The 27,871-nt window shown below is 47.6% G+C and overlaps 2 protein-coding genes across 3 annotated transcripts in view; one reads left to right on the forward strand and one right to left on the reverse strand.

Moving 5' to 3' along the window:
- The window catches only part of STN1 (STN1 subunit of CST complex), an 82,029-nt gene extending 78,452 nt beyond the window's left edge, over positions 1-3,577 (reverse strand). Inside the window, exon 1 of the mRNA XM_075348530.1 lies at positions 3,477-3,577. The gene's annotated coding sequence lies outside the window, so the exon portion shown is untranslated. The remainder of the gene's footprint in view (positions 1-3,476) is intronic.
- SLK (STE20 like kinase) overlaps positions 3,398-27,871 on the forward strand; it is a 170,782-nt gene continuing 146,308 nt past the window's right edge. For both annotated transcript variants that reach the window (XM_075348523.1, XM_075348524.1), the window contains exon 1: positions 3,398-4,519. In XM_075348523.1, the coding sequence (XP_075204638.1) occupies positions 4,370-4,519 (150 nt within the window). In that variant the 5' untranslated portion in view covers positions 3,398-4,369. The remainder of the gene's footprint in view (positions 4,520-27,871) is intronic.

Raw genomic sequence — 27,871 nt, forward strand, 5'->3', positions numbered from 1 at the left:
GCTCCTGAAGATAAGACGATGAGCTCACCTCCTTATGTTCACACAAACGTTTTAGGGGTGGATTTTCAAAAATCCACATTAAAGAGTACGTTCACACTTCGTTTTTTCACATGTATTTTTATGGCTAAAACTGCATATTAAAGCAACACTCCAGCGTTTATTTCTTTAGAGATGGAGTGGCGCTTTAAATGTAAGTCCCCTGTCATATACTCCCCTTACGGAGGCTTCATCTTCATCGCTATGGTCCAGTGGCGCCATCTTTTGACCATAACGTCTGGAAGTCAGAAGTTACGTCATAAGTCCCCAATGCAAGTCTATGAGAGCCAGAACGTGGCACCAACAGATATGTCTGGCCATGGCTCTCCCTGTGTGCGGGAGAGACAGATTGTTTTCGGCCAATCTTGTGGCCTTCAGCTATCTAATGTATGGTGGTGGGGCTTTAACCTGGCATCCAGCTGGAATGGACAGTTGGGAACAAGCATGATTGATGAGTGCAGCCCTGGATTAGCAGGCTGGAAATGCTTAGCAAGCATGTGATATGTTCAATAATGTGCTGATAGTAATCTTTCCCTATATAGACACATAGCTTCCCGGGTCAGGCTCACATTGTCAGAGCTGATTTATATGACCTTTGCTTTGCTTGACATCAATATATCTTTAGTGAACACTTTACAACAACATTAGGTGACCTCAGCGGTTACTCAGCTGATGAACATTCACAGCCGGGAGGAGGTTAGAATTTAGTGGCATTCAGGTAGAAAATGCCCAGAGCAAAAGCGCTGTGAAGCTGGAGGCCCCATCATATGGGACAAGGAGCGGTGCAGGGTCCGGAGGTGGTGTGTCATGCTCTGTGACTGCAATAAATGTCTGGGATGTGAAGAACCATCTAATTACTACATTATTATCCACAAGAACACAGAATTATATATATTTTTTTTTTGTACCGAAAATTGCGTCTCCTACAAACTGCCAACATAGGCCACTATGAGGTCTTCATGCTGGCCAAGAAACCGATATCTATGAAGCTCCACAGAATCCTGCAGAAGTCCCAGGTGTTCATCACCCGCAGAACTACAAGTCCCAGTTGTCCAGCACCCGCAGAACTACAAGTCCCAGGTGTCCAGCGCCCACAGAACTACAAGTCCCAGGTGTCCAGCGCCCACAGAGCTACAAGTCCCAGGTGTCCAGCGCCCGCAGAACTACAAGTCCCAGGTGTTCAGGGCCCGCAGAACTACAAGTCCCAGGTGTTCAGCGCCCACAGAACTACAAGTCCCAGGTGTTCAGGGCCCGCAGAACTACAAGTCCCAGGTGTTCAGCGCCCGCAGAACTACAAGTCCCAGGTGTTCAGCGCCCGCAGAGCTACAAGTCCCAGGTGTTCAGGGCCCGCAGAGCTACAAGTCCCAGGTGTTCAGGGCCCGCAGAGCTACAAGTCCCAGGTGTTCAGGGCCCGCAGAGCTACAAGTCCCAGGTGTTCAGGGCCCGCAGAGCTACAAGTCCCAGGAGTTCAGGGCTCGCAGAGCTACAAGTCCCAGGTGTCCAGCGCCCGCAGAACTACAACTCCCAGGAGTTCAGTTCCAGCAGAACTACAAGTCCCAGGTGTCCAGCGCCCGCAGAACTACAAGTCCCAGGAGTTCAGTTCCAGCAGAACTACAAATCCCAGGAGTTCAAGTCCCAGTAGCCACAAGTTCCTGGACAGTGTGCAGCAAAGTCTCCTGGAACTTGTAGTTCTACAGGACTGTGGAGAGACCTCCGCATCAGCCCGGCCGCAGACCTGACTGGGTTATTCCCGGCCCTCCGGGGCGGTCAGGACAATAACCCCCAGCATCCTCCCCGCCTGCAGGGCCACAATGGGCGGGTGTGAAACACTGCAGGACTGTGATGAGACAAAACAGTAAAACACGAGATTGTGCACCGGCTACTATCTAATATATAAAGCTGAATGTGTGTGTGTGTGTGTGTGTGTGTGTGTGTGTGTGTGTATGTCCGGGATTGGCATCCGCACTGTCGCAGCTACAGCCACAAAATTTTGCACACTCACACTTCTGGACCCCGAGAGCGTCATAGGCTATGTTTCGAGGGGAAATTTTAACCCCGCTCTTTACAGGTATTCGCCAAAAAACCTGCCTCCATTAAAGCGAATGGAGCTGGGAGCCACAGTGCAGCCAGAACTTCAGAAGAATGCGCAGCCACGCCCTTATATGGAATGTTGGCGTGTCACAATGCAGCCAGGGAAAGAGACAGACACAGACAGGGAAAGAAACAGACATAGACAGGGTAAGAGACAGACACAGACAGGGAAAGAGACAGACAGGGAAAGAGACAGACAGGGAAAGAGACAGACAGGGAAAGAGACAGACAGGGAAAGAGACAGACAGGGAAAGAGACAGACAGGGAAAGAGACAGACAGGGAAAGAGACAGACAGGGAAAGTGACAAAGATAGATAGACAGACAGGGAAAGAGACAGAGACAGACAGGGAAAGAGACAGACAGACAGGGAAAGAGACAGACAGACAAAGAGATAGAGAGACAGAGAGATATATACAGAGGGGGAGACAGACAGAGAATGGGAGAGAAACAGAGAGACAGTTACTATCCCGGGCAGCGCTGGGTGCTATGTTGTGAGGCGAAATTTTAACCCTGCGCGTTCCAATTTACCAATCAATTTTGCCCCTATCTACATAATGGGGAAAAAGTGAAGAGTCTGGTATTATCCTTCAAAAATAAAAATCTGATTAATAAGCAGCCAAACTACAAGAACTACAAAGGTACCATATAGAAAATCCGGCAGCTGTCAGTCACATGACCTGTCTATTATGTGTGAGCTAATATATACTGTCAGGGGGAGGGCTTTCTGTTGCCTGGAGATTTATGAGACTGCCAATAGCAACCAATCACAGCTTAGCTTCTATTTTGCTACAGTTAATTAATCCGAGCTCTGATTGGTTAATATAGGCAACAATTTAATAATTACATTTCTATCTGTTTTGTGGTATTTGTGTGCAGAATACATTTTTGTTAATACATTCTATTTTGTTAACAGCAGTTAATAACCCGGGCGAAGCCGGGCAGTACAGCTAGTTGTTAATAAAGTTAGAAAAATAAAAAAAAAAAAAAAAAAAGAAAATCCGTCAGTACGGAAACGAGCGCGCGCACTGTCAGAAGCGAGGACGCGCGGCCCGGGAGCGCCCGCCACAGCTTGGGTATCTTTTGACGACACTGTAAACCGAATCACCGCGTCTTGTACGTCTCTACCTAGTTAGATTCTACCTCTATACTATTCTAATATGACTAGAGTCGGTTGTATGTATCATCAATGTTAATAAAGTTTGCAGAAAAAAAAAAAGTTGTTGCTAGGGAAACGTTCTCGCTCCCGGCAGAGGCAGTGGAGAGGCGCCGCGGGGACGCGCAGAGCGGGGCCCAGTCTGGAGAGGAGGTGTGTGAGGCCGGACAGCGCCGCCCGCAGCCTGTGTCTCACCTCGGGGCTCCTGTCGCCTGTGCTCGGCCTCTCGGCTCGGGGGTCCGGGTGCTGCGCGCCGCTCGGGTCACTCCCCCTCTTCTTCCTCCTCCCTCTGTGGCCGGGGCCGCGTCCCTGTGATGGGCTGGGCCTGACAGTAATGTGTGAGGAACCCGCGGCCTTCGGATGGGATTTCCAGCAGGTGTCCATTGATAAGCGCTCCTCCTCGGCTCACTGACTTTACCCCTGGCTGTGGACTGGATCAAGCGATTCACCACCGATCTGGGGTCTCTAAGGGGATTGTAACCGATCTGTGAAGACATTTCCGCCTCCGGGCTGGATCTCCCGGTGTCTCTGCTCTCACAGGGATCAGGGGGGATTTACTGACCTAATACCGGAGCCATAAAGGAGGATATACTGTGCCTATCAAGGGGGATCAACCAGGATCTACCCAATCTCATTATATCACCGAGGATCTACTGGTCTAGGGACCAACAGAGTCGACTCTCATCAGAGGGATCAACCAGGATCTATCCAATCTCATTAGACCACCGAGGATCTACTTGTGTAGACACAAAAGAGTCAACCCTATCATCAGAGGGATCTACCCAATCTCATCAGATCACCAAGGATTTATTGGTTCATAGACAACAGAATCGACTCTATCACTGGAGGAATCCAGTAGGATCTACTATCGGAAAGAATCTTGTGTCCTAGGACAAGAGCCATTGAGGAGGATTTATCATCCTAGAGATCGAGCAGGATTCCCCAGTGGATCTCCCCTGCACTTTGCTGCCATTAGGAGGGGCATGACGCCATCAGACCCCCGCTGACGCCTCTTCTACACAAGTCCAAGGGCTGCGGTTTGAGGTTTGGGGGGGGTGGGAGCGGCCACCCAAAAAAACCCAGAGGAAATGTCTTTCTTTAACTTTCGTAAGATCTTTAAGCTCGGTGGGGACAAAAAGAAGAAGCAATATGAACACGTGAAGAGGGACCAGAACCCGGAGGAGTACTGGGAGATCATAGGGGAGCTGGGCGATGGAGCCTTCGGGAAGGTGTATAAGGTGAGTAAAGATTGGGGGGTCAGAGGGGATCGATGCAATGTGATCGACTGCGGACGGTGGGAAGTAAACTGATCATTTGTGTCCGGCAGATTTATCCTACAGAATTGCCTCTTAGAAGTCATTCCCAGTTTGAGTGAAAACCAGTCTACATCTGTACTGGTTATTGCTCCAGCCAGATTGATATGTGTCGGGGAGGTGTAATATGTTACTTTTTGGCCAGTTTGGAGTTCTGGGAGTTATAGTTCGGCGCATTCTTCAATCTGTCGTTGTACAAACTTGGGAATTTAGATGCGATAATCTGTAATGTGAGTTAGAAGAGATTTTGTATCTATGGGTCAGAATAGGAAACCCAGTTTTAGGACAATAGGGACAATATTGTTTCGCTACATTTGTATCTCCTGCCTTCTGGGATGTGTGGCAGCTATAAGTCTCCTTACTTCGCAGCCAGACTGGCTTGCAAAGTCTCCTTAAGGAGAATAGTGTTCCCCCGTGGCCTTCTGGGATGTGATTAAACAGTAGGGCATAAATCACCGGCGGCAGAAACTTTACATTGGGCCGATTACACTGATAATATGGGCACTCTTGTCCTGGACCTGGACCCCCTGCAGTGTACTGGACCGAACGTAGCTCATTGTAGTCTGAGTAGTTCAGTTACACTATGTCTTATTATTTGTTATTATAGCGCCATTTATTCCATGATGCTTCACATGTGAAAAGGGGTGTACATAATAAAACTAGTACAATGCTCAAACACTCCTAAACAATACAAGGCACAGACAGATACAGGAGGAGAGAGGACCCTGCCCGTGAGGGATCACAGTCTACAAAGTCTGATCATGTGATCAGGAATTATTCCGCCCCCCCCCCCAAGAAAAAAAAAAAAATTTGGGAAAGGCTGCACCTTATGACCTCTTCTCTTTGAACCCATTATGCTTTACTTTTGTCAGGACCAGGTTACCAATGTCAGACCGTCCGAAGTTAAAGGGAACCGGTCTCCAGATTTGGGGCCTATAAGCTGCGGCCACCGCCACCGGGCTCTTATATACAGTATTCTAACATGCTGTATACAAGAGCCCAGGCCGCTGTGTAGAATGTAAAAATCACTTTATATTACTTACCTAAATGGTCGCTGCAGTGGAGTTGGGTCATATGGGTGTCTTCGTTCTCCGGTGCCGGCGCCTTCTCTTTCGGCCATCTTTGTCTTCCGTCTTCTGAAGCCTACGTCATGCACACGCGCCGGCATTGAGGTCCTGAGCAGGGCAGATCAAAGTATTGTAGTGCGCATGCGCGGGACCGGTGAGTGTGTATGATTTAGGACGTGTTATACACACAGGCTTCAGAAGGTGGACGAGGATGGCCGAAAGAGGAGGCACCGGAGGACGAAGACGCCCATATGGCCCAACTCCATCGCAGTGATTGTTTAGGTGAGTATTGTAAAGTGATTTTTACGCTCTACACAGTGGCTTGGGCTCTTATATACAGCATGTTAGAATGCTGTATATAAGGGCCCACTGGTGGTGGCTGCAGCTTATAGGCCCCAAATCTGGTGACAGGTTCCCTTTAACTTGTCATGGCTGTGACTAATAAGCCTAAACCCATAACCCCCTTTTCCTGCCTCTTTTGAGACATAACGGGCGGAGCAAGTGTCATAAATGTCCCAGCTGTAGGACACATGACATATGGAGCACGTCATCGCACTATGGTGTTACCGAATGACTGTCCATTAGACAGGAGAGGAGATCTGACAGCTGCCGCTCAGTTTGGAACTGACCCCCTAGGCTGCCGCTCTGTGACCACTTCCCTGTAGTCATCTGCAGGTTACACGTTGGCAGGCACATCGGAGGGTTGGACACAGTTTAGTTATACACTTCTTCCATAATGAGTCAGACGACCTCTCCCTTCTTCCTCCTTACACGCCCCAATGTGAAGATCACAGAGGAGAGGACGGCACAGGAGATGCCTTAGGTCTGACATATTTGGATTTGTGTCTCTGTGATCCTGTATTGGTGAGAACACATGCAAGGTCATCTTTGCAAATAGCTTCATATATAAGGGTCCTGAGTGTGAGTGGTCCAAGCATTGGGGGGGGGGGGTCATTTATATCATGACAACCGGAAACCTATACTTGTAGCCATAGCAAGTGTCCTATCTGGAGGCCATGGCCCCGATTCATAAAGCAGTTTACCCAGAATGTTGCCACTTTTGGGGTTTTTACACCAGTGTGGGCCAACTCTGCTGACTTTTACAAAACTGGCCTGAAATTCATTATGTTCTCCATACCTTGGAGCCGGCGGTCGGAAGATGTGCGCACTTCTGACTGAATTACACCGTATTCAAAGCAAGAAGGCCTGCGGAGACACCATCACATGTTTCTCAACGCTGGCAGGAAACTAGCCAGGTCTTTCACCGGGAAGGAACAACCACGGGAAGGGCAGTCTCCAGTCAAGGAGACCACCTATGCCAAACATGGTATCCATCCACAGACAGCTGTTTCGGGGTATTTGCCACTCATCAGTGTGGAGTAGGAATCTGGCTAGTGGGACATTGCCTAGTAAAAGACTATGTGAGCAAGGATGGTTGACCTTAGGGAGATCAACATCCATCACTGCGGAGACACCATCACGTGTTTCTCAACGCAGTGATTCTAGAGCAATGCCCCCTGGGAAATATTCAAAGCATTGCTCTAGAATCACTGCGTTGAGAAACACGTGATGGTGTCTCCGCAGTGATGGATGTTGATCTCCCTAAGGTCAACCATCCTTGCTCACATGAATTACACCGTAGTGATGAGGGAGCACTACCATGCTCGGGTGCTCAGTGCTCATAACGAGCAGTTAGATGACTGGATGGGTGCGACTCGAGTACCGAGCATAATGGAAGTCAATGGGGAACTCAAGCATTTTTCTGGAAGATCTTCCCAAAAAATGCTCGACTTTCCCATTGACTTCCATTTTACTCTACACATGAGTTGCGCCTGTCCCAAGTGTCAAAATGCTTGTTACAAGACCCGAGCATGGTAGTGCCCGCTCATCACTAGTTATGAGTACAGAGCACCTGAGCATGGTAGTGCCCACTCATCACTAGTCACGAGACCCGAGCATGGTAGTGCCCACTCATCTCTAGTTACGAGTACTGAGCACTGGAGCATGGTAGTGCTCGCTCATCACTAGTTACGAGTACCGAGCCCCTGAGCATGGTAGTGCTCGCTCATCACTAGTTACGAGTACTGAGCACTGGAGCATGGTAGTGCCCGCTCATCACTAGTTACGAGTACTGAGCACCCGAGCATGGTAGTGCTCGCTCATCACTAGTTACGAGTACTGAGCATCCGAGCATGGTAGTGCTCACTCATCACTAGTTACGAGTACTGAGCACCCGAACATGCTAGTGCCCGCTCATCACTAGTTACGAGTACTGAGCACCCGAACATGGTAGTGCCAGCTCATCACTAGTTACGAGTACTGAGCACCCGAGCATGGTAGTGCCAGCTCATCACTAGTTACAAGTACTGAGCACCCGAACATGCTAGTGCCCGCTCATCACTAGTTACGAGTACTGAGCACCCGAGCATGGTAGTGCCCGCTCATCTCTAGTTACGAGTAGAGCACCCGAGCATGGTAGTGCCCACTCATCTCTAGTTACGAGTAGAGCACCCGAGCCTGGTAGTGCCTGCTCATCACTAGTTACCAGTACTGAGCACCCGAGCATGGTAGTGCCCGCTCATCACTAGTTACGAGTCCCGAACACTGAAGCATGATAGTGCTCGCTCATCATTAGTAGGCACATATTATTCCTGCACTCCCAGAGCCTAAAAGAGAGTCTGGCTTCTGTAGTGATCACATCTGGACATCTGTTACTTCCAGGGTACATTTAGACAAGGTGCCAAGGTGGTAACTAAAGTGGATGCAAGAGCTGCAGCTGCATCCAGGCCCTGGAGCCTAGAGGGGCCCAAAAGGTCCCTTCAGTTGAAGAAGACCCCGACACTCCAAATCTATACGTCTTCAAAAAGAGCTTCTTTATGAATATGAAGAATTACATGGCAACAGGTTTACTAGTCCTCTAGTGATAATCTCCTCATGTTCAAGAGTGGTTTTATCAAAACTACAGCGTCCAGGATTCTGTCCACCCCTTTAGCCTATATCACAAGACCAATACTATTAAAGACAATTGTTAGTTGGGGGGGGGGGTCCTTTTGGAGATTTAGTGCATGACACCCACCGAAATGAATAACCACCCTTATAATAAGTACATGGTTGCCCTAATTGAGGCCTCTATTTACAGCCGCTGTCTGATTATGAAGGGCAGTCCTGGTGGGATAGTGGCTTAAATCATAGGGACTTCTCTTTATTTTCGGATGGGATTGGGTTACTATAAATTACATGGTTCACATCAGAGTGCAGGGGACAACCTTGTGAAACACCAGTAAAACAATCTATATACATGGGTGGTTAAGGGTTAGACAGTGTTTTGTGTCCGTGGTGTATTGTACTTCCGCCTGTATTATATTTTATCGGTGTGACGTCACTCCTGTGATGATATCCGCTGCTGCGGACGCCCCGGTGTGGGATCAGCTTTCTGAAAATAAGATTTGTGCATGGCTGCAGAGGAAATGACTGCATGATGGGCGCCCACAGCTGACTTCCCTCCCTCGGGGGGCCGCACGTCCTGAGCGCTGCCCCTGCCATTATACAGTAGAGCAGCTTGCAGGGGGCTAGTGAAAGTGCTGATCTTCTGTGGGAAAGTCACAGAAAGAAACCAAATCCCCCACTGGAGACGGCAGGGAAAGATTGCTCTGCTCCACGGCCCCCGCCCCCTGCTTCCTTTTCACCTCTGCCTGCCAGGAGCCTCTAGTTTCAGTCATTCAATCTCCTGGCAGGAGCGCAGGCCGTGTGATTGTCTGGGCTGATGGCAGATAGGAGCAGTTCATGTGCATCATGGAGGCGGCAGGGACGGCAGACAGCTACTGACAGCTCAGAGAATGGGGCGTCCTGTGAGGTGACCCTATAATCCAGCAGCCGACAGATGGAGGGGGAATGGGAGCTCCACTATAAGCAATTCTCTCATGAAGCCGTATTGTAATCAGTGCTGTGTTTAGGATTTGTTTTCTGCAGTTTCACCTACATTTATGTGTATAGAAAATCCACCGCATTTTATAGTAGCAGCATGGCAGACGGGACCCCAATTTTCAGGTCTCAAATTTGCAAATCCTGAAAGTGTGAAGGTGACCCCCAAACCTGGCATGAACAATAAGACATTACGTAAAGGAGTTTTATGGATTGAGTTTGTGTTAATACAAAACAACCCCCACAAAACTGTGCTTTACTCACCTTCCCCAGGTCCAGCACTCAGGTGTTTGTTATTGTCTGCAGCACTGACATCACAATAAGTGATAACTAAGGCTGCTTTCACACATCAGTTTTCTGCTATCCGGCAAAAACATGAAAAAACTGATCCAGATCAGTTTTTTTCCCTCAGACTTTCATTAGCGCCGGATTGTGCCGTATGTCTTGCGTTTCATCCGTTTTTTGCCGGATCCGGCAAAATTTACTTGTTGGATGAAACGTTGAAGTGAACGTTTTTGTGTCCGGCAAAAAAAAGGATCGTGACGGATCCGGCGCCGCACGGCATGTTTTACAATGGAAGCCTATAGACGCCGGATCCAGCGTAATGCGGCAAAAAACGGATCCGGCCGCCAGATCCGTTTTTTTGAATTGAGCATGCTCAGTATCACACCGGATCTGTCAAAAAACTGAAGGAACTGATGGAAAAAACTGATGCAACTGATCCATTTTTTTCGCCAGATCCATCGCATCAGTTTTTTTGCCTGATGCCAAAAAACTGATGTGTGAAAGGCGCCGCTCACATCAGCGGTATTTTGCCGCAGGGCCGGATACAGTACAAATGTTTCACCTCAATTCAGTGGAGTCGTAGTGCACCACACCGCATGTGACCGCATGTTGCCGCGATTCCATAGGAAATGAATGGAGCTGAAACGCATATGTACCAGATCCGGCCCTGCGGCAAAATACCGCTGATGTGAGCGCGGCCTAAGCTCTGCCTGATTGGCTGCAGCGCTATATATATTGGGAGGATCTGCCTGATTGGCTGCAGTACAATTTCTTGGTTAGTGTCTGCCTGATTGGCTGTGAGGGTCTTCCAGATTGGCTACAGCGCTATTTCTTGGTTAGTGTCTGCCTGATTGGCTGCAGCGCTATTTCTTGGTTAGTGTCTGCCTGATTGGCTGCAGTGCTGTTTCTTGGAAGGGTCTGCCTGATTAGCTGCAGCGCTTTTTCTTTTTTAGTGTCTGCCTGATTGGCTGCAATACTATTTCTTGGTTAGTGTCTGCCTGATTGGCTGCAGCGCTGTTTCTTGGGAGGGTGGATAAATCACAGTTGTTTTTTTTACCCTTCAGCCGTCTTTGATTACGAGGGACCCAGAATTAACTCCTTATACTCTTACACCGGCAGGATACATGTATCTGGGCCATTCCTGCTTCATGTCATTGCATACATAACACATGTGCGGCAGATGATGGAGACCACGTGCCATGTCGCAGTCTGGTCCGTGTAGTACATGTGCTCTCCATTATGTCTTTGCCACCACAGCACGTCCTGCTTTGATTCCCTATGTACACGCACGCACTCCAGCTTTATTATAGGATGTGCAAGAGTTAATTAAAGGGAAGCTACAGCAAAAAATAAATGTTTCCTATAGTAATTAATGACTAAAGACTTTCCTAGCCATTCACTTCTCTTCCAGCTTTACTAGCCCCAGTAAGATTTGTAGTGGGCACAGATAATGGGGATGGCAGATAATATACGATCCCCCAGTGGCTGAATAATGGGCCCCTCCTCAAGTATTTAGCACTGAGGTGTGTTATAGCCTGGGCATGCAGTGATTATCAGTGGAGATGAGCAAAACGGACATGTGAGGTTTGGGGTTCATACCAAACACCGGGTGTCCGGGGCTCAAACAAAAAGTCTGTGTCCTAGTTCAGGGGCTGTTCGTATGCGAAACACTAAATCGAGCATCGCTGTGCTCGGGTGCGCTTGGTGCTCGGGTGCGCTTGGTGCTCGGGTGCGCTTGGTGCGCTCGGTGCTTGGGTGCGCTCGGTGCTTGGGTGCGCTCGGTGCTTGGGTGCGCTCGGTTATTGGGTGCGCTCGGTTATTGGGTACACTCGGTGCTGAGCCCAGTGAGAGACGCTTGCAGTCTCTGGCTCTCACTGGGTAAAAAGCAACATTTTTTGGATGTGATGTGTCCAAAACAAAAAATCGCCCACCCTCCACCAGAAATGCTCTGTTTATGGCTGGCTATATGTGGGTGGAGAGAAAAACTGCCCAATCATTGACTTCCATACTCTTTAGTTGTGTCAAGCCTGTTAGTGTGGGTCTCCATTGACTTATATGGGGTCCAAGAATAAGTTCAGGTCAAGTCTGAGACCCAGAACGAACTTTTAACTACAGTCTGGGTGAACCCAAACATACACAGGTCCACTCATCTCTAGTTTTAAGCCGTAAAGCCTCACTTGGGGGCTGCACGCATGGTCCCTTCTCTAGATAAGTAGAGCAAAGAACCCCTTTTCAAACCCATGCAATCTGCTACACATTGTGGTCATGGGAACTGAAGGGGTGGGCTTCTAGTGATCATGGGGGTCCCAGTGTTGCACCCATCAGTTATGAAACATTTATCATTAGTGATGAGTGAGCACTACCATGCTCGGGTGCTCGTAACTACTGATGAGCGGGCACTACCATGCTCGGGTGCTCGTAACTAGTGATGAGCGGGCACTACCATTCTCGGGTGCTCGTAACTAGTGATGAGCGGGCACTACCATGCTCGGGTGCTCAGTACTCGTAACTAGTGATGAGCGAGCACTACCATGCTCGGGTGCTCGTAACTAGTGATGAGTGAGCACTACCATGCTCGGGTTCTCAGTAATCGTAACTAGTGATGAGCGGGCACTACCATGCTCGGGTGCTCAGTACTCGTAACTAGTGATGAGCGGGCACTACCATGCTCGGGTTCTCAGTACTTGTAACTAGTGATGAGCGGGCACTACCATGCTCAGGTGCTCAGTACTTGTAACTAGTGATGAGCGGGCACTACTATGCTTAGGTGCTCAGTACTCGTAACTAGTGATGAGCGGGCACTACCATGCTTAGGTGCTCAGTACTCGTAACTAGTGATGAGCGGGCACTACCATGCTCGGGTGCTCAGTACTCGTAACTAGTGATGAGCGAGCACTACCATGCTCGGGTGCTCGTAACTAGTGATGAGCGGGCACTACCATGCTCGGGTTCTCAGTAATCGTAACTAGTGATGAGCGGGCACTACCATGCTCGGGTGCTCAGTACTCGTAACTAGTGATGAGCGGGCACTAGCATGCTCGGGTGCTCAGTACTCGTAACTAGTGATGAGCGAGCACTACCATGCTCGGGTACTCGTAACTAGTGATGAGCGGGCACTACCATGCTCGGGTGCTCAGTACTCGTAACTAGTGATGAGTGAGCACTACCATGCTCGGGTTCTCAGTAATCGTAACTAGTGATGAGTGAGCACTACCATGCTCGGGTTCTCAGTAATCGTAACTAGTGATGAGCGGGCACTACCATGCTCGGGTGCTCAGTACTCGTAACTAGTGATGAGCGGGCACTACCATGCTCGGGTTCTCAGTACTTGTAACTAGTGATGAGCGGGCACTACCATGCTCAGGTGCTCAGTACTTGTAACTAGTGATGAGCGGGCACTACTATGCTTAGGTGCTCAGTACTCGTAACTAGTGATGAGCGGGCACTACCATGCTTAGGTGCTCAGTACTCGTAACTAGTGATGAGCGGGCACTACCATGCTCGGGTTCTCAGTACTTGTAACTAGTGATGAGCGGGCACTACCATGCTCAGGTGCTCAGTACTGGTGACTAGTGATGAGCGAGCACTACCATGCTCGGGTGCTCAGTACTCGTAACTAGTGATGAGCGGGCACTAGCATGCTCGGGTGCTCAGTACTCGTAACTAGTGATGAGCGGGCACTAGCATGCTCGGGTGCTCAGTACTCGTAACTAGTGATGAGCGGGCACTAGCATGCTCAGGTGTTCTGTACTCGTAACTAGTGATGAGCGGGCACTACCATGCTCAGGTGCTCTGTACTCTTAACTAGTGATGAGCGGGCACTACCATGTTCGGGTGCTCGGTACTCGTAACTAGTGATGAGCAGGCACTACCATGCTCGGGTTCTCAGTACTTGTAACTAGTGATGAGCGGGCACTACCATGCTCAGGTGTTCTGTACTCGTAACTAGTGATGAGCGGGCACTACCATGCTCGGGTTCTCAGTACTTGTAACTAGTGATGAGCGGGCACTACCATGCTTAGGTGCTCAGTACTTGTAACTAGTGATGAGCGAGCACTACCATGCTCATGTGCTCAGTACTCGTAACTAGTGATGAGCGGGCACTACCATGCTTAGGTGCTCAGTACTCGTAACTAGTGATGAGCGGGCACTACCATGCTCGGGTTCTCAGTACTTGTAACTAGTGATGAGCGGGCACTACCATGCTCGGGTTCTCAGTACTTGTAACTAGTGATGAGCGGGCACTACCATGCTTAGGTGCTCAGTACTCGTAACTAGTGATGAGCGGGCACTACCATGCTCGGGTTCTCAGTACTTGTAACTAGTGATGAGCGGGCACTACCATGCTCGGGTTCTCAGTACTTGTAACTAGTGATGAGCGGGCACTACCATGCTTAGGTGCTCAGTACTCGGAACTAGTGATGAGCGGGCACTACCATACTCAGGTGCTCAGTACTCGGAACTAGTGATGAGCGGGCACTACCATGCTCGGGTGCTCAGTACTCATAACGAGCAGTTGGACGCTTGGACAGGCACTACTCAAGTACCAAATAAAATGGAAGTCAATGGGGAACTTGAGCATTTTTCTGGAAAATCTTCCCCATTATTTTCCAATATAATCGGTAACAACTGCTAGTTATGAGTACTGAGCACCTGAGCATGGTAGTGCCCGCTCATCACTAGTTACGAGTACTGAGCACCTGAGCATGGTAGTGCCCGCTCATCACTAGTTATTAGTACTGAGTACCTGAGCATGGTAGTGCTCGCTCATCACTAGTTATCACCTATGCTCTTGTAATGTCAGATATCTGCTCATCATTCCATAAAAGAAGAGCAGCGAGTCTCCTTAATTGTTTTCTATGAAAAGAGCTATGAATCCATCTTTTTTTATGGCTATTTCTTATACCTTCTGTTTCCAGCGCTGAGGTCTTTTTTTATTTTGACTAGGACCCCTCTCATATGATGGGATTGTTCACACTCCTGGTGACAGGATGGCAGCCGGCTTCATATTGTGCAGGGGACATTATTTTGTTTGGGGTGGGCTTTGTTACTGGAGGGGGATGCAGTCCCATTAGTGTCTCTGTGAGGATCCTGTTTACTTTATGTCCGTCCTGCTTCTTGTTAATATGTGACAGGACGTGTACAATGGATTGGAGTACAGAGGTTGTTGAGGGATATCTCGTGTAGATGCAGATTCTCATATTAGGGTGTCAAGGTAATTGGCATTTAAAGAGCAATCGCACAGATCATGTGACACATCATGATCTTGCAAAAAAGCAATGGCGACATTGAATGAACTACATAAAGGAGAGATCCCCAGTAATGGAGGTTATGGTTACTTCTAATAGGATATCACTATATCAATATTTGCTTGTTAAACATGACGGCACAATCATAGTCTCCTCCAAGGGACCATGCACCAATTAGAGTGCAGATAGGTAGCAATCCTAAAAAATAGTAACCCCCCCACACACACACACACACACACATTTTATATATATATATATATATATATATATATATATATATATATATATCTCTGTCTGTGCTTATGTCTGTCTGTCTCTGTTTCTTTTTGTCTCTTCTTAATATCCGTCTCACCACCGCCATCTTATTACCTCACACATAAGCTTCTTATAGTAACAGTTTATTTTGTTCCTATAGCAACCACTGACAGTTCCTATTTATAACCTGTAGCTCCCAGCTCCATTCACTTTAATAGAGGCAGGATGTTGGAGAGTAACTCTAAAGTGCGGGGTTAAATTTTCTCGTGCAAACATAGTCTATGACATTCCCTGAGTCACATGAGGCGTCTGTGCAAAAGTTTGTGATTGTAAATGCAACAGTGTGAATTCCTTTAGCGGACATACACACATACATACACATACACTCAGTTTTATTTAGAATATATAGATTAGATTTTTTTTTCTGTTTTACAGGAGAAATGTCCATTCCTGTCCATGGACATAGACCCCCATTAGATAAAAGATGACCAAACCCGCAGATTTCAGCTGGCGGGACGACCATATGATATGTATATGGGCCTCCCAAATCTCATAAAACAAAAAAAATAAAACCAAAAAACGTAACCTAAGAGCCCAGCGCTAAAGTGCGTGTTGTTCAGAATCTCTCAATCCTCACCATCATGGAAAAATGGAAAGAAAAACCTTGCAACACAAGATTTTCCTTATTGCATTGACAATACTTACCGTATATTGTCATTGCCACTCCAGCTTTTTGGGAATTGCACTCCTTTCACCAGACTGGGACTTTGCAGGATCTCGGTGGTGAACATCTGGAGCTGGTTGTGTTTGAAGCCTCATGATAATCCTACGTTGATTTCCATCAAGTTGGTAAATATGGCGGGGTTTTTTTTTTTTTTTGCTTTGTATGCAGAGTCGCAATGAAAATAGAAATATTGTGAATTCAGTGGAGAAAATTTTTGGGTTTTTTTTTTTGTTTTTGCAAAATGACCTCCCAATTATTTTCGGGCAGATGACTATTGGGCAAGAGAAGGACCCCGTGGCAATTATATAGCCATAACTTTTAGTTCAGTGGGAGAATATGACACAGCCAGAAGAATCTGATAATTTCACATAGAGAATACCGGGAAATTGGTCCGAGTATTACGGTGTATGAATGGGAGGGGTCACGAGGGACCACTATCAGCCGGACAGTATTTGTGTACGGCCAATTTTTGTCACCTCACTGCCTGACATACATATTCGATGGCTGTTTCTACAAACCCTCACCCCTGAACATGTTTTCTAAATGTGGGGAGGGGGGTAAGGTGCTACCAGTGGGGGGTCTGGAAGTACATCTTATATCCCTTAATGGGAGCTAACCAGCAGGATTTTCATATATAAAGTAAAGCCAGTGCTATACTGGCTCTAGGATGCTGGATCTAACCGTACCTTCAGTTCTGAGATTGGAGGTTTTATTGCAGAAATATGTGCAAGTAAAGTTCCATTACAATACCTAAATTAGAATCCTCACTCAACCATAAGGGTATAAATCTGTATAAACCAAAAGAGCCCCTTATAAAATGTATAAACTTTATTAATATTTTATATATAAACAAAGGTGCAAGTTAAAACTTGGGTGCATGGATTATTATTCATGAGTGGGTCCCTGGGCTCATTCCCTAGTTTCCTCCTTCCTGTCCGTGGAGGTCGACACCCTAGTGTGGACGCCGTGGTGCCCCCACTCAACGTAGACTATCCCTGACAGTCCCTTCACTGCAAACAAATTGGTGCTGCTATGCTCAGGTGAGGGGACTTACATAATGTATGGTGATTCACACACATGCCACTCACACTATGATTCGTATAGATCAGAGATACTGATAGATATAGTTTCCAAATCTTGCTATTATATATACCAACATATATACGCGCATACACATGTAATTGTATACACATATAAACATATGCGTGCATATACTGAACACAGCAAATAAATTACAGCTATTCAGATAGGGAGACTAGTCCAGGGCATAGTCTAGACTCCTATGCATCCTTATCCTGGATATATCATCTGTAATAAATCAGCTCAATAGCCTGTCCTCTGCCGTACTACGCGGCTCTCCGCCCAATGCGTTTCCCCTCCAGGACTTCCAATCAAACGGAGGTTCCTCAGGGGCTGTCCACAATGGGGTCATAAACAGGATATACTGAAACAACAATTTATTTACATCAATCAGTGGTCTGGTCAGACTTATGCCATGGTTCCCAAATCTCTCCCCAATAAATCAGTACTCACATCTCCTTTACAACATCAAGAAATACTTTTAGTCCTTCAATGAGGGATTTCTTAGTCACTGTAAGTGCATATATAAAAATATCCATTACACTAATAGCCCCTTCTTTTGAAGGACCAAGCTCCCCATAAATCATGATACTTACTAGCCAATCAAGCCTGCAAGAGTACATTTGCTGGGCGTCTGCTAGTGGTGCAGGAGATGATTATCGCCTTCCTATTGTAACAATGCAGAGGTATCAGTACTAACAATTCCCCTCCTGATTTATCTACAGCTCCCATCTCTTTTATGTACTTACTTGCAGGTCCGGCTGCATAGATATCAGTGCTCTGGACGTCAGATGGCAAGGTCAGCAGATGATAGGCGCCAGGCCATTATCGCCACCATGGGGTTTAAATATCCCTCCATATGGGCGTATTTTACTTCATTTCCGGTTTCGGATATGTCATTTTTTGATTGTCACTCCAAACAACCAATCCGGCTATAGGAGGAATCATATGACCAGCTCCGTTACCTCATTTCCGGTTTCTCAGTATCGCGATTCGTCATTTCCGGTCTATGCATTTTTTCATTGCCATGGGGATAAACTGATCGTCACTTCCTCTCCCAACAGGCCACACTGTGGGCGGAAGTTGTCATTCAGTGTTCCCTTGCGTCCACGAGCCAGAGCACACCTGCAGCTGATAGGTCTGCTTATGTCATAGGGGGTGCCTTATAACTCAACCCCCACCGGCGGCCATTTTTTTGGTTTGATACCAGCAAAACCTAAAAAAACTGATACCTCTGCATTGTTACAATAGGAAGGCGATAATCATCTCCTGCACCACTAGCAGACGCCCAGCAAATGTACTCTTGCAGGCTTGATTGGCTAGTAAGTATCATGATTAATGGGGAGCTTGGTCCTTCAAAAGAAGGGGTTATTAGTGTAATGGATATTTTTATATATGCACTTACAGTGACTAAGAAATCCCTCATTGAAGGACTAAAAGTATTTCTTGATGTTGTAAAGGAGATGTGAGTACTGATTTATTGGGGAGAGATTTGGGAACCATGGCATAAGTCTGACCAGACCACTGATTAATGTAAATAAATTGTTGTTTCAGTATATCCTGTTTATGACCCCATTGTGGACAGCCCCTGAGGAACCTCCGTTTGATTGGAAGTCCTGGAGGGGAAACGCATTGGGCGGAGAGCCGCGTAGTACGGCAGAGGACAGGCTATTGAGCTGATAGGACAGGCTATTGAGCTGATTTATTACAGATGATATATCCAGGATAAGGATGCATAGGAGTCTAGACTATGCCCTGGACTAGTCTCCCTATCTGAATAGCTGTAATTTATTTGCTGTGTTCAGTATATGCACGCATATGTTTATATGTGTATACAATTACATGTGTATGCGCGTATATATGTTGGTATATATAATAGCAAGATTTGGAAACTATATCTATCAGTATCTCTGATCTATACGAATCATAGTGTGAGTGGCATGTGTGTGAATCACCATACATTATGTAAGTCCCCTCACCTGAGCATAGCAGCACCAATTTGTTTGCAGTGAAGGGACTGTCAGGGATAGTCTACGTTGAGTGGGGGCACCACGGCGTCCACACTAGGGTGTCGACCTCCACGGACAGGAAGGAGGAAACTAGGGAATGAGCCCAGGGACCCACTCATGAATAATAATCCATGCACCCAAGTTTTAACTTGCACCTTTGTTTATATATAAAATATTAATAAAGTTTATACATTTTATAAGGGGCTCTTTTGGTTTATACGCAAGTAAAGTTCCAGTAATGCACTGCTATTTGATTGACAGGTGCAACAGGAAGTGAATATGTGGGTCGGGTTTTACTATCTATTCCTCCCCCTGTCGCTGTCATAGATGTTAATTCCCGTGCAGGCAGATAGACGGGCGGGAATATATAGCAAGACCCGACCGACATATTCCCTTCCTATTGCACCTGTCAATCAAATAGCAGTGCATTGCTGGAACTTTACCTGCACACATTACTGAAATAAAACATCCAATGAAAATCCTGCTGGTTGGTTCACTTTAAAGGGAATATGTCAGCAGGTTTTTGCTACCTCATCTGAAAGCAGCAGAACATAGGGGCAGAGACGCTGATTCCAACAATGTGTCACTTACTGGGCTGCTTGCTGTCATTTTGATAAAATCACTTTTAGCTGCTACAGATCTAACAATCCTCTGAATCCAGAGTTCTGTATAACCCATCCCACAACACTGTTAAAACTTTCTGCCTATGCAGTGTATACAGAAAGCTGCCAATCAATGGTAAGGGTGGGGTTAAACAGAGCTCATGAATATGCATCACTCCCTGGGAGCAGGTTTGTAGTCCTCTAGTGATAATCGCCGGCTAAATAAACATTGATTTTATCAAAACTACAGCAGCAGCCTAGTAAGTGACTCATCGCTGGAATCAGGATCTCTGCCCCTACCTTATGCTGCTTTCGGATTAGGTGGCGAAATCCTGGTGACAGATTCCCTTTAAGGATCTGGAATATTGACATTCAGTATGGCTGATCATTTTTGCCCCAATATGAGATGAATATCCTCCGTCTAGTAATGTGTTATGTACTGTGGGTCTCCTACAACCCTTCTTCCACTGTATGTTCCCGGAGCACCCATGTCGTCACTGTCTGTGTGCTGTAAATTCTGGAATGTTGATCTTACAATACTGGGATCTTTATGATCCTTCTGAGGAATGCCGATCATGGTTGCTAATCTTTGACTATATTAACAATGTGCCATGGATTTCGGCTAAAGCTGTTTGAACCCATGAAAAATTCATCTTTGTGAAGGGCGTTCCTCATAATCTTATCCACAAATGACTTTCTCCAGAAGAAAGTGAACCCTCTTCTAGGTATACGCTTTACAAGTCAGTATCTATAGCTTTGCTCCACCACTTCTTGCATTGGCACTACTCTATTATTGTGAATAGAATGCTTGTTTCCCAATAATCGTCCCGAATGAAAAGGCTAACAATCGCCCGACGAACAAGCGATCTGCTTGATCGTTGGGTGAAACGATTTTTGAGCTTGCTTAAAACTCATCGTTTTCGGCAGCACATCGTCCTTTGTGAACCTGACGTTCTGCCAGGATAATTGACAGCCTATCTACAGATAACCAGTTAGTAGCAATTGTTCTGTGAACATGGGAAGTGCGGTTGTCCTGTCTATACCGGCTATAACGAGTGCCGACCGCAGAGCGTAGCTAATCGGTACTTGTTTAATGCCACAAGTTGGCTAATTTAAACCTGTCGAGCCATAGTCCCTCCAAATGTAAGGGAGATCCATCTACAGGCAGCTGTTTCATGAGTCGTTTTTTTTTTACTCCATATTGGCTAATCGGACACTGAATTATAGGGTGGATATTAGTGTTGAAAATATTCATAGGACCCTGGTCCGTGGCTGCCGGGATAGAGCCTGGAGAACTTACTACTACCTGCACCTGCTGATTAGCATCATAGCAGCGGCTAATCTGAAGAGGGGGCATCTCTCTGGGCTCAGCTACATCACTAAAGCTAAAAATTCTGATTGTCTCAGACAGGGCTGTGGAGTCGGTAAGCCAAACCTTCGACTCCGACTCCGACTCCGACTCCTCAAATTCTCTTGCACCGACTCCGACTCCGACTCCGGCTCCGACTCCTACATATATTGCTTAGTTAGGTGAAAAATTTATTGTAGTACATGAATGTGTGTATGTGAACATCAGACATTTAATAATTTTTATGATACGATAATCAAGATATTTGGATAGAACATAAAATATATTTATTGGAATACAACTTTAGAACACAAAAAACTGTAATAAATTGTAAATATGTAATACACTATGTAATATACAGTAGATTACATATATATCTTGTGTGTGTATATACACTGTGTGTATATATATATATATATATATATATTACATATTTACAATTTATTAGTTTTTTGTGTTCTAAAGTTGTATTCCAATAAATATTTTATGTTCTATCCAAATATCTTGATTATTGTATCATAAAAACAATTAAATGTCTGATGTTCACATTGTACTACAATAAATTTTTCACTTAAATATAAGCATTATACTAAATGTTATTATTTAGTAAAATATTCAGCACATTCTGCATTGCACTCCTGTCCCCAATTTATTATATATTTTAAGAGTCGGAGTCGGTGCATTTTATACCGACTCCGACTCCGACTCCGACTCCACCAAAATGAGCTCCGACTCCACGACTCCGACTCCGACTCCACAGCCCTGGTCTCAGAACTGATTCACCCAGTAATCTAAGTGATACATTGTTGGCTTCAGGGTCTCTTTGCCTACATCATGCTGCTCTCAGATGAGGCAGCAAAAACCTGCTGACAGATTCCCTTTAAAGGGTGCTTTACACGCTGCGACATCGCTAACGATATATTGTCGTTAGTGACGCACATCCGGCGCCGTCAGCGACATCGGAGCGTGTGACACCAAGGAGCGACGTGCAACAATCGCAAAAACGTCTAAAATCGTTGACACGTCGCTCCTTTTCATAATATCGTTCGTGGTGCATGCCGCAGGTTGTTCGTCACTTCCGCGGCATCACACATCGCTGTATATGACGCCGCAGGAACGATGAACATCTCCTTACCTGCGTCCACCGGCAATGAAGGAAGGAGGTGGGCGGCATGTTCCGACCGCTCATCTCCGCCCCTCCTCTGCTATTGGGCGGCCGCTTAGTGACGTCTCGGTGACGCCGAACGCACCTCCCCCTTGAAGGAGGGATTGTTCGTCGGTCACAGCGACGTCGCTGACAAGGTAAGTGCATGTGACGCTGCCGTACCGATAATGTTCGCTACGGCAGCGATCACCAAATGTTGCACCAACGACGGGGGCGGGTGCTATCGCGCACAACATCACTAGCTACCGCTAGCGATGTCACAGCGTGTAAAGCACCTTTAAGGCTCAGCAGAAAGATGGACAGTGACTAAAAGAGTATCCTATAAGTGGCACAAGTGAAACAGGAGAGCTCATTTGCATATCTGTTTACCCAGGAAGCATTGCCTGAGTCTCCTTTGTGTACATTTCCATAGACAGAAGCTGCTAATCACAGAGGGGGGGCGTAGTCGGATTAGAGCTCCTTGCTGCTGAGATCCACTAATGATAATATTAAAAGGCTTAGGCTGGTTTCACATATCCGGCTTTTCGCCGGTTTGTCGGATGCGGCGCACACCAGTACAGTATGATACAGTACAGTGACAGCGCCGCAACTTCTGGGTCACATGCTCCGGTCACATGACAGCATGTGACCGGCGCTTGTTGCGCTGCCAGTGTACTGTATACACTGTACTGGCGTGTGCCGCATCCCCCAAACCAGCGAAAAGCCGGATGTGTGATACCGGCTTAACCCTAACATTGCAGGAAAACAAAAAAAAGGCTGTGAGATAACAGACACAGGGCTAATGTCTGTGGTTTAACTCTCGCAGCATGCTGTCCTCAGATTACATTGCAGAGTCCCTTTAAGTTTTTCTAAAATCCAGCAAGCCTTTGTCTCCCTGTATTTGGAGGGGGCTGTGACGGGCGGCAGACCTCGATGAATGAATGCATTATCACAGGGAAGTACAGGGGCTTCCGGATCTGGAGCTTTACTGCACTTCTTCCTGTCTAGGCATTTCCTGCTTTTGGTCAGTGCAGACTTTTTTTTTCTTTTTCACAGCACATACCATATTATTCTGCTGGGATCTCCCACTACTAGCATTTTATGTTGTTGTCCGGGAAGCTGTATGATGCAATGTATCAGATGTCTGTGCTTGCCCTGCAGGGATATGTGTGGATGACACCATTAATCACAGCAGGAAATGCTTCCATGAGCTAGATGACATGCTTTACAGTGCAGTCACATTCACCTTGGCCCCGCCCCCCGCTGACGTGCATTGTGGGAGATGTAGTGCATACAGGTGGCATCTGCAGCACAGCACATAAATCCTCCTGCCATCCCCTGCTCTGTTCTCTGTGACATGACATTTTTCTGTGAGATGATTTCATGGAAAGCGTGTGCTGGATAGAATGGAGGGAGAGCTGGCATGTGAACGCCGCCCTATAAATAGCTGGATTACATAACGGGTCCTGCCACAGGGGCGGCATCTGTCAGCTTATGTCAGAGGAAAGGCTCTCGTCCCGCGCCAGGCCTGGGAATATTGGAGGTGTCCGCAGCACCCAATCAGATTGCAACTCTCAGTTTTCAGAGGGCCTGAAAAAGATGAAATCAGCGACGTGATTGGTGGCTGCTGACTGACGTGTCCCCGGCCTGGATCCCATTGTGAGGCACTTAGCAATACAGGGACCACAAATTGCCGGTGACTTGTGCACTTCCCACAGATTGTCCTTCATCATTGCCGAATAGTCACATGTAATTTACCACAATTTAGTCAGTTAGATGGTGCGAATGGCTGGAGCCGCCCAGAAATATAACATGATCATGTTTTCTCATAGGAAGTCTTAGCATGTCCTGTTTCTGTTGATGACTCTTAAAAATGGTGATATACACACATATATACACACACGTGTATATGTATGTATGTGTGTATGTATGTATATGTGTGTGTGTGTGTATATGTGTGTGTGTGTGTGTCCTCAAAAATGCCTGTTTAAATCAGGTTTTTGTATTATATTGTGTTTTTTCATTTTAGTTTCTTTTTAAATATTTGAACTTTTTATTTGTATGAATGTGTAATATATATATATATATATATATATATATTACACATTCATACAAATAAAAAGTTCAAATATTTAAAAAGAAACTAAAATGAAACAAAATATAATACAAAAACCTGATTTAAACAGGTAATTTTCTGAGGACACTTTACATGTAAAGGAGAAGGTGTCATTTCTACGCACCAGTGTGGACATTGAATAAAAGCCAAGCAGTGCTGTGTATTTGTTGGCAGGGCGGCCGCCATGTTTTGACACCTCTATAGGAAGCGTTTCTTGCACACAGCAGTATTTGTAGTGCCCCGCTGTGTCAGTGTAGTGCCAGCCGCCATGGCACCTGCCCAAACAGCTCCCTACAAGTTATCTGTTGTTTGTTACTTTTAGGAAGTAATTACTAAACCCACAGCCATCACTCGGGGACCCTGAAAGAGGTTTACAATCCCTTTAGTATTGATGAACTTTGCTTGGTATCAGCGGAGGTCTCTTGCTCCACCACTGATTGAGGGGCTTGTGATTGACACAAATGGGCAGACAGTGCCATACAGTGTGTAGTGGCTGTGAATGGTATTGCAAGCTCTCATCCGATCAGCTATTTATTTATGTTACATTTATAGCTCCATCATATTCCGCAGCTCTTTACACACATCATCATCACTATCATCGCTGTTCCTCTTGTAGCTCAAAATCTATTCCTATCATTGTCTCTTTGGAGTGTAGAGGAAATCCATGCAAACACCAGGAATATGCAAACTCCTTGTAGATGTTGTCCTTTGTGGGATGTGAAGCCAAGACCACTGGGCCCCTGCGCCACCCTACACATAGTACTACACTGTACAGAGTTCTGCCCCTCTTGTTACCCCTTCTGTTATGGTGTAGCCTCTTCAATGAACTGAATGACGCAGGGGCTGGGGTGTCGGCGCAGGGGCTGGGGTGTCGGCTCTGGGGCTGGGGTGTCGGCACTGGGGTGTCGGCGCAGGGGCTGGGGTGTCGGCGCAGGGGCTGGGGTGTCGGCGCTGGATTGTCGTCGCAGGGGCTGGGTTGTCGGCGGAGGGACTGGGGTGTCGTCGCAGGGGCGCAAAGGCTGGGGTGTCGTCGGAGGGGCCGTGGTGTCGTCGGAGGGGCCGTGGTGTCGTCGGAGGGGCCGTGGTGTCGTCGGAGGGGCCGTGGTGTCGTCGGAGGGGCCGTGGTGTCGTCGGAGGGGCCGGGGTGTCGTCGGAGGGGCCGGGGTGTCGTCGGAGGGGCCGGGGTGTCGTCGGAGGGGCCGGGGTGTCGTCGGAGGGGCCGGGGTGTCGTCGGAGGGGCCGGGGTGTCGTCGGAGGGGCCGGGGTGTCGTCGGAGGGGCCGGGGTGTCGTCGGAGGGGCCGGGGTGTCGTCGGAGGGGCCGGGGTGTCGTCGCCGGGGTGTCGTCGCAGGGGCCAGGGTGTCGGCGGAGGGACTGGGGTGTCGTCGCAGGGGCGCAAAGGCTGGGGTGTCGTCGCAGGGGCCGTGGTGTCGTCGCAGGGGCCGTGGTGTCGTCGCAGGGGCCGTGGTGTCGTCGCAGGGGGCCGTGGTGTCGTCGCAGGGGCCGTGGTGTCGTCGCAGGGGCCGTGGTGTCGTCGCAGGGGCCGGGGTGTCGTCGGAGGGGCCGGGGTGTCGTCGGAGGGGCCGGGGTGTCGTCGGAGGGGCCGGGGTGTCGTCGGAGGGGCCGGGGTGTCGTCGGAGGGGCCGGGGTGTCGTCGGAGGGGCCGGGGTGTCGTCGGAGGGGCCGGGGTGTCGGTGCTGGGGTGTCGGCACAGAGGATGGGTGTGGAGATGAAGCTGGGGTGTTGGAGGGGGTGATGGCTGTCATCAGAGGGGGCGTTGAGTGTTGGTGGAGGCGGCGCTATGTATGAGACCCCCAAAGAAAAGTTCATCAGTATCCAACAAAATCCCTTTAAATGGTTTCATTTTAAAGCTAGTGAGTTATCCCCCATCGATAGTCGCCCCCAGTGATCCTGAGAATGGCGGCTTTGTACCTGGGAGTCGGGCGGTGCAGGCCCCATCCACGGGGGAGCGGAGACCCTCATGCTCCACCTCTGCTCTGCTTTGGGAATAAAGTAACTTTCTTCAGCAGAGCCGCTGTCTAGTTTGGTGGAGTGCCCGGGCTGGACCCCTATAAATGCGGGATAACGTCCTGTCTTGGCAATAACCATTTATATAATGTTATTTTTATTTTACTTTCCATCTTTACTCCAGTCCTGACCTCCTGCTGGGAGTTGTAGTGTTACAGCAGCCGGAGAAGCACAGATCAGACATCGCACCCCCTTAGATAACCCTGCCTACAGTGTGCTCTGTTGGAGTCCGGTCATCTCTCGTGTATCCACATTGTGCAGCGGACAAGTGATCTGTGATGAATGGGATTTATGTAATTGCTGCCTAGTGACGGAAAATGAATCTATCCCCCCGATCCTGGAAATGTGGCCATTACCAGGGAATGCAAATGTTACTTTTTGGCCCCTTTTTCGCCACTTTGTACTAAAATGATAGTTTTCAGCCATTTTCATGGTTGATCCCTGGACCTGATATTGTATGGGAGTATAGAGGTGACGGTGGTCTGTACGGGCTGTTTATTACCATGTTGCTATGTACATACTGTATATACACCTTTAGGGCACAGACCCCTCCCCGGCTCATCACTAGGCTATGTCAAACATGACTTCACGCTGACGGTCCCGGTATTGTAGATGTGAGGAAATCGTTCATCCTGTGCGTGAGTCATCTCTCTACACTATATATAGAGGGATGCTGACAGCATCGGCTGCAGAATGGCAGCTCTTATACTATATATAGAGGGGCGCTGACAGCACCGGCTGCAGAATGGCAGCTCTTATACTATATATAGAGGGGTGCTGACAGCACCGGCTACAGAATGGCAGCTCTTATACTATATATAGAGGGGTGCTGACAGCACCGGCTGCAGAATGGCAGCTCTTATACTATATATAGAGGGATGCTGACAGCACCGGCTGCAGAATGGCAGCTCTTATACTATATATAGAGGGATGCTGACAGCACCGGCTACAGAATGGCAGCTCTTATACTATATATAGAGGGATGCTGACAGCACCGGCTACAGAATGGCAGCTCTTATACTATATATAGAGGGATGCTGACAGCACCGGCTACAGAATGGCAGCTCTTATACTATATATAGAGGGATGCTGACAGCACCGGCTGCAGAATGGCAGCTCTTATACTATATATAGAGGGGTGCTGACAGCACCGGCTACAGAATGGCAGCTCTTATACTATATATAGAGGGGTGCTGACAGCACCGGCTGCAGAATGGCAGCTCTTATACTATATATAGAGGGGTGCTGACAGCACCGGCTGCAGAATGGCAGCTCTTATACTATATATAGAGGGACGCTGACAGCACCGGCTGCAGAATGGCAGCTCTTATACTATATATAGAGGGGCGCTGACACTGGCTGCAGAATGGCAGCTCTTATACTATATATAGAGGGGCGCTGACACTGGCTGCAGAATGGCAGCTCTTATACTATATATAGAGGGGCGCTG

This window comes from Anomaloglossus baeobatrachus, chromosome 5, assembly GCF_048569485.1.
Source record: "Anomaloglossus baeobatrachus isolate aAnoBae1 chromosome 5, aAnoBae1.hap1, whole genome shotgun sequence".
NCBI classification, from domain to species: Eukaryota; Metazoa; Chordata; class Amphibia; order Anura; family Aromobatidae; genus Anomaloglossus; species Anomaloglossus baeobatrachus.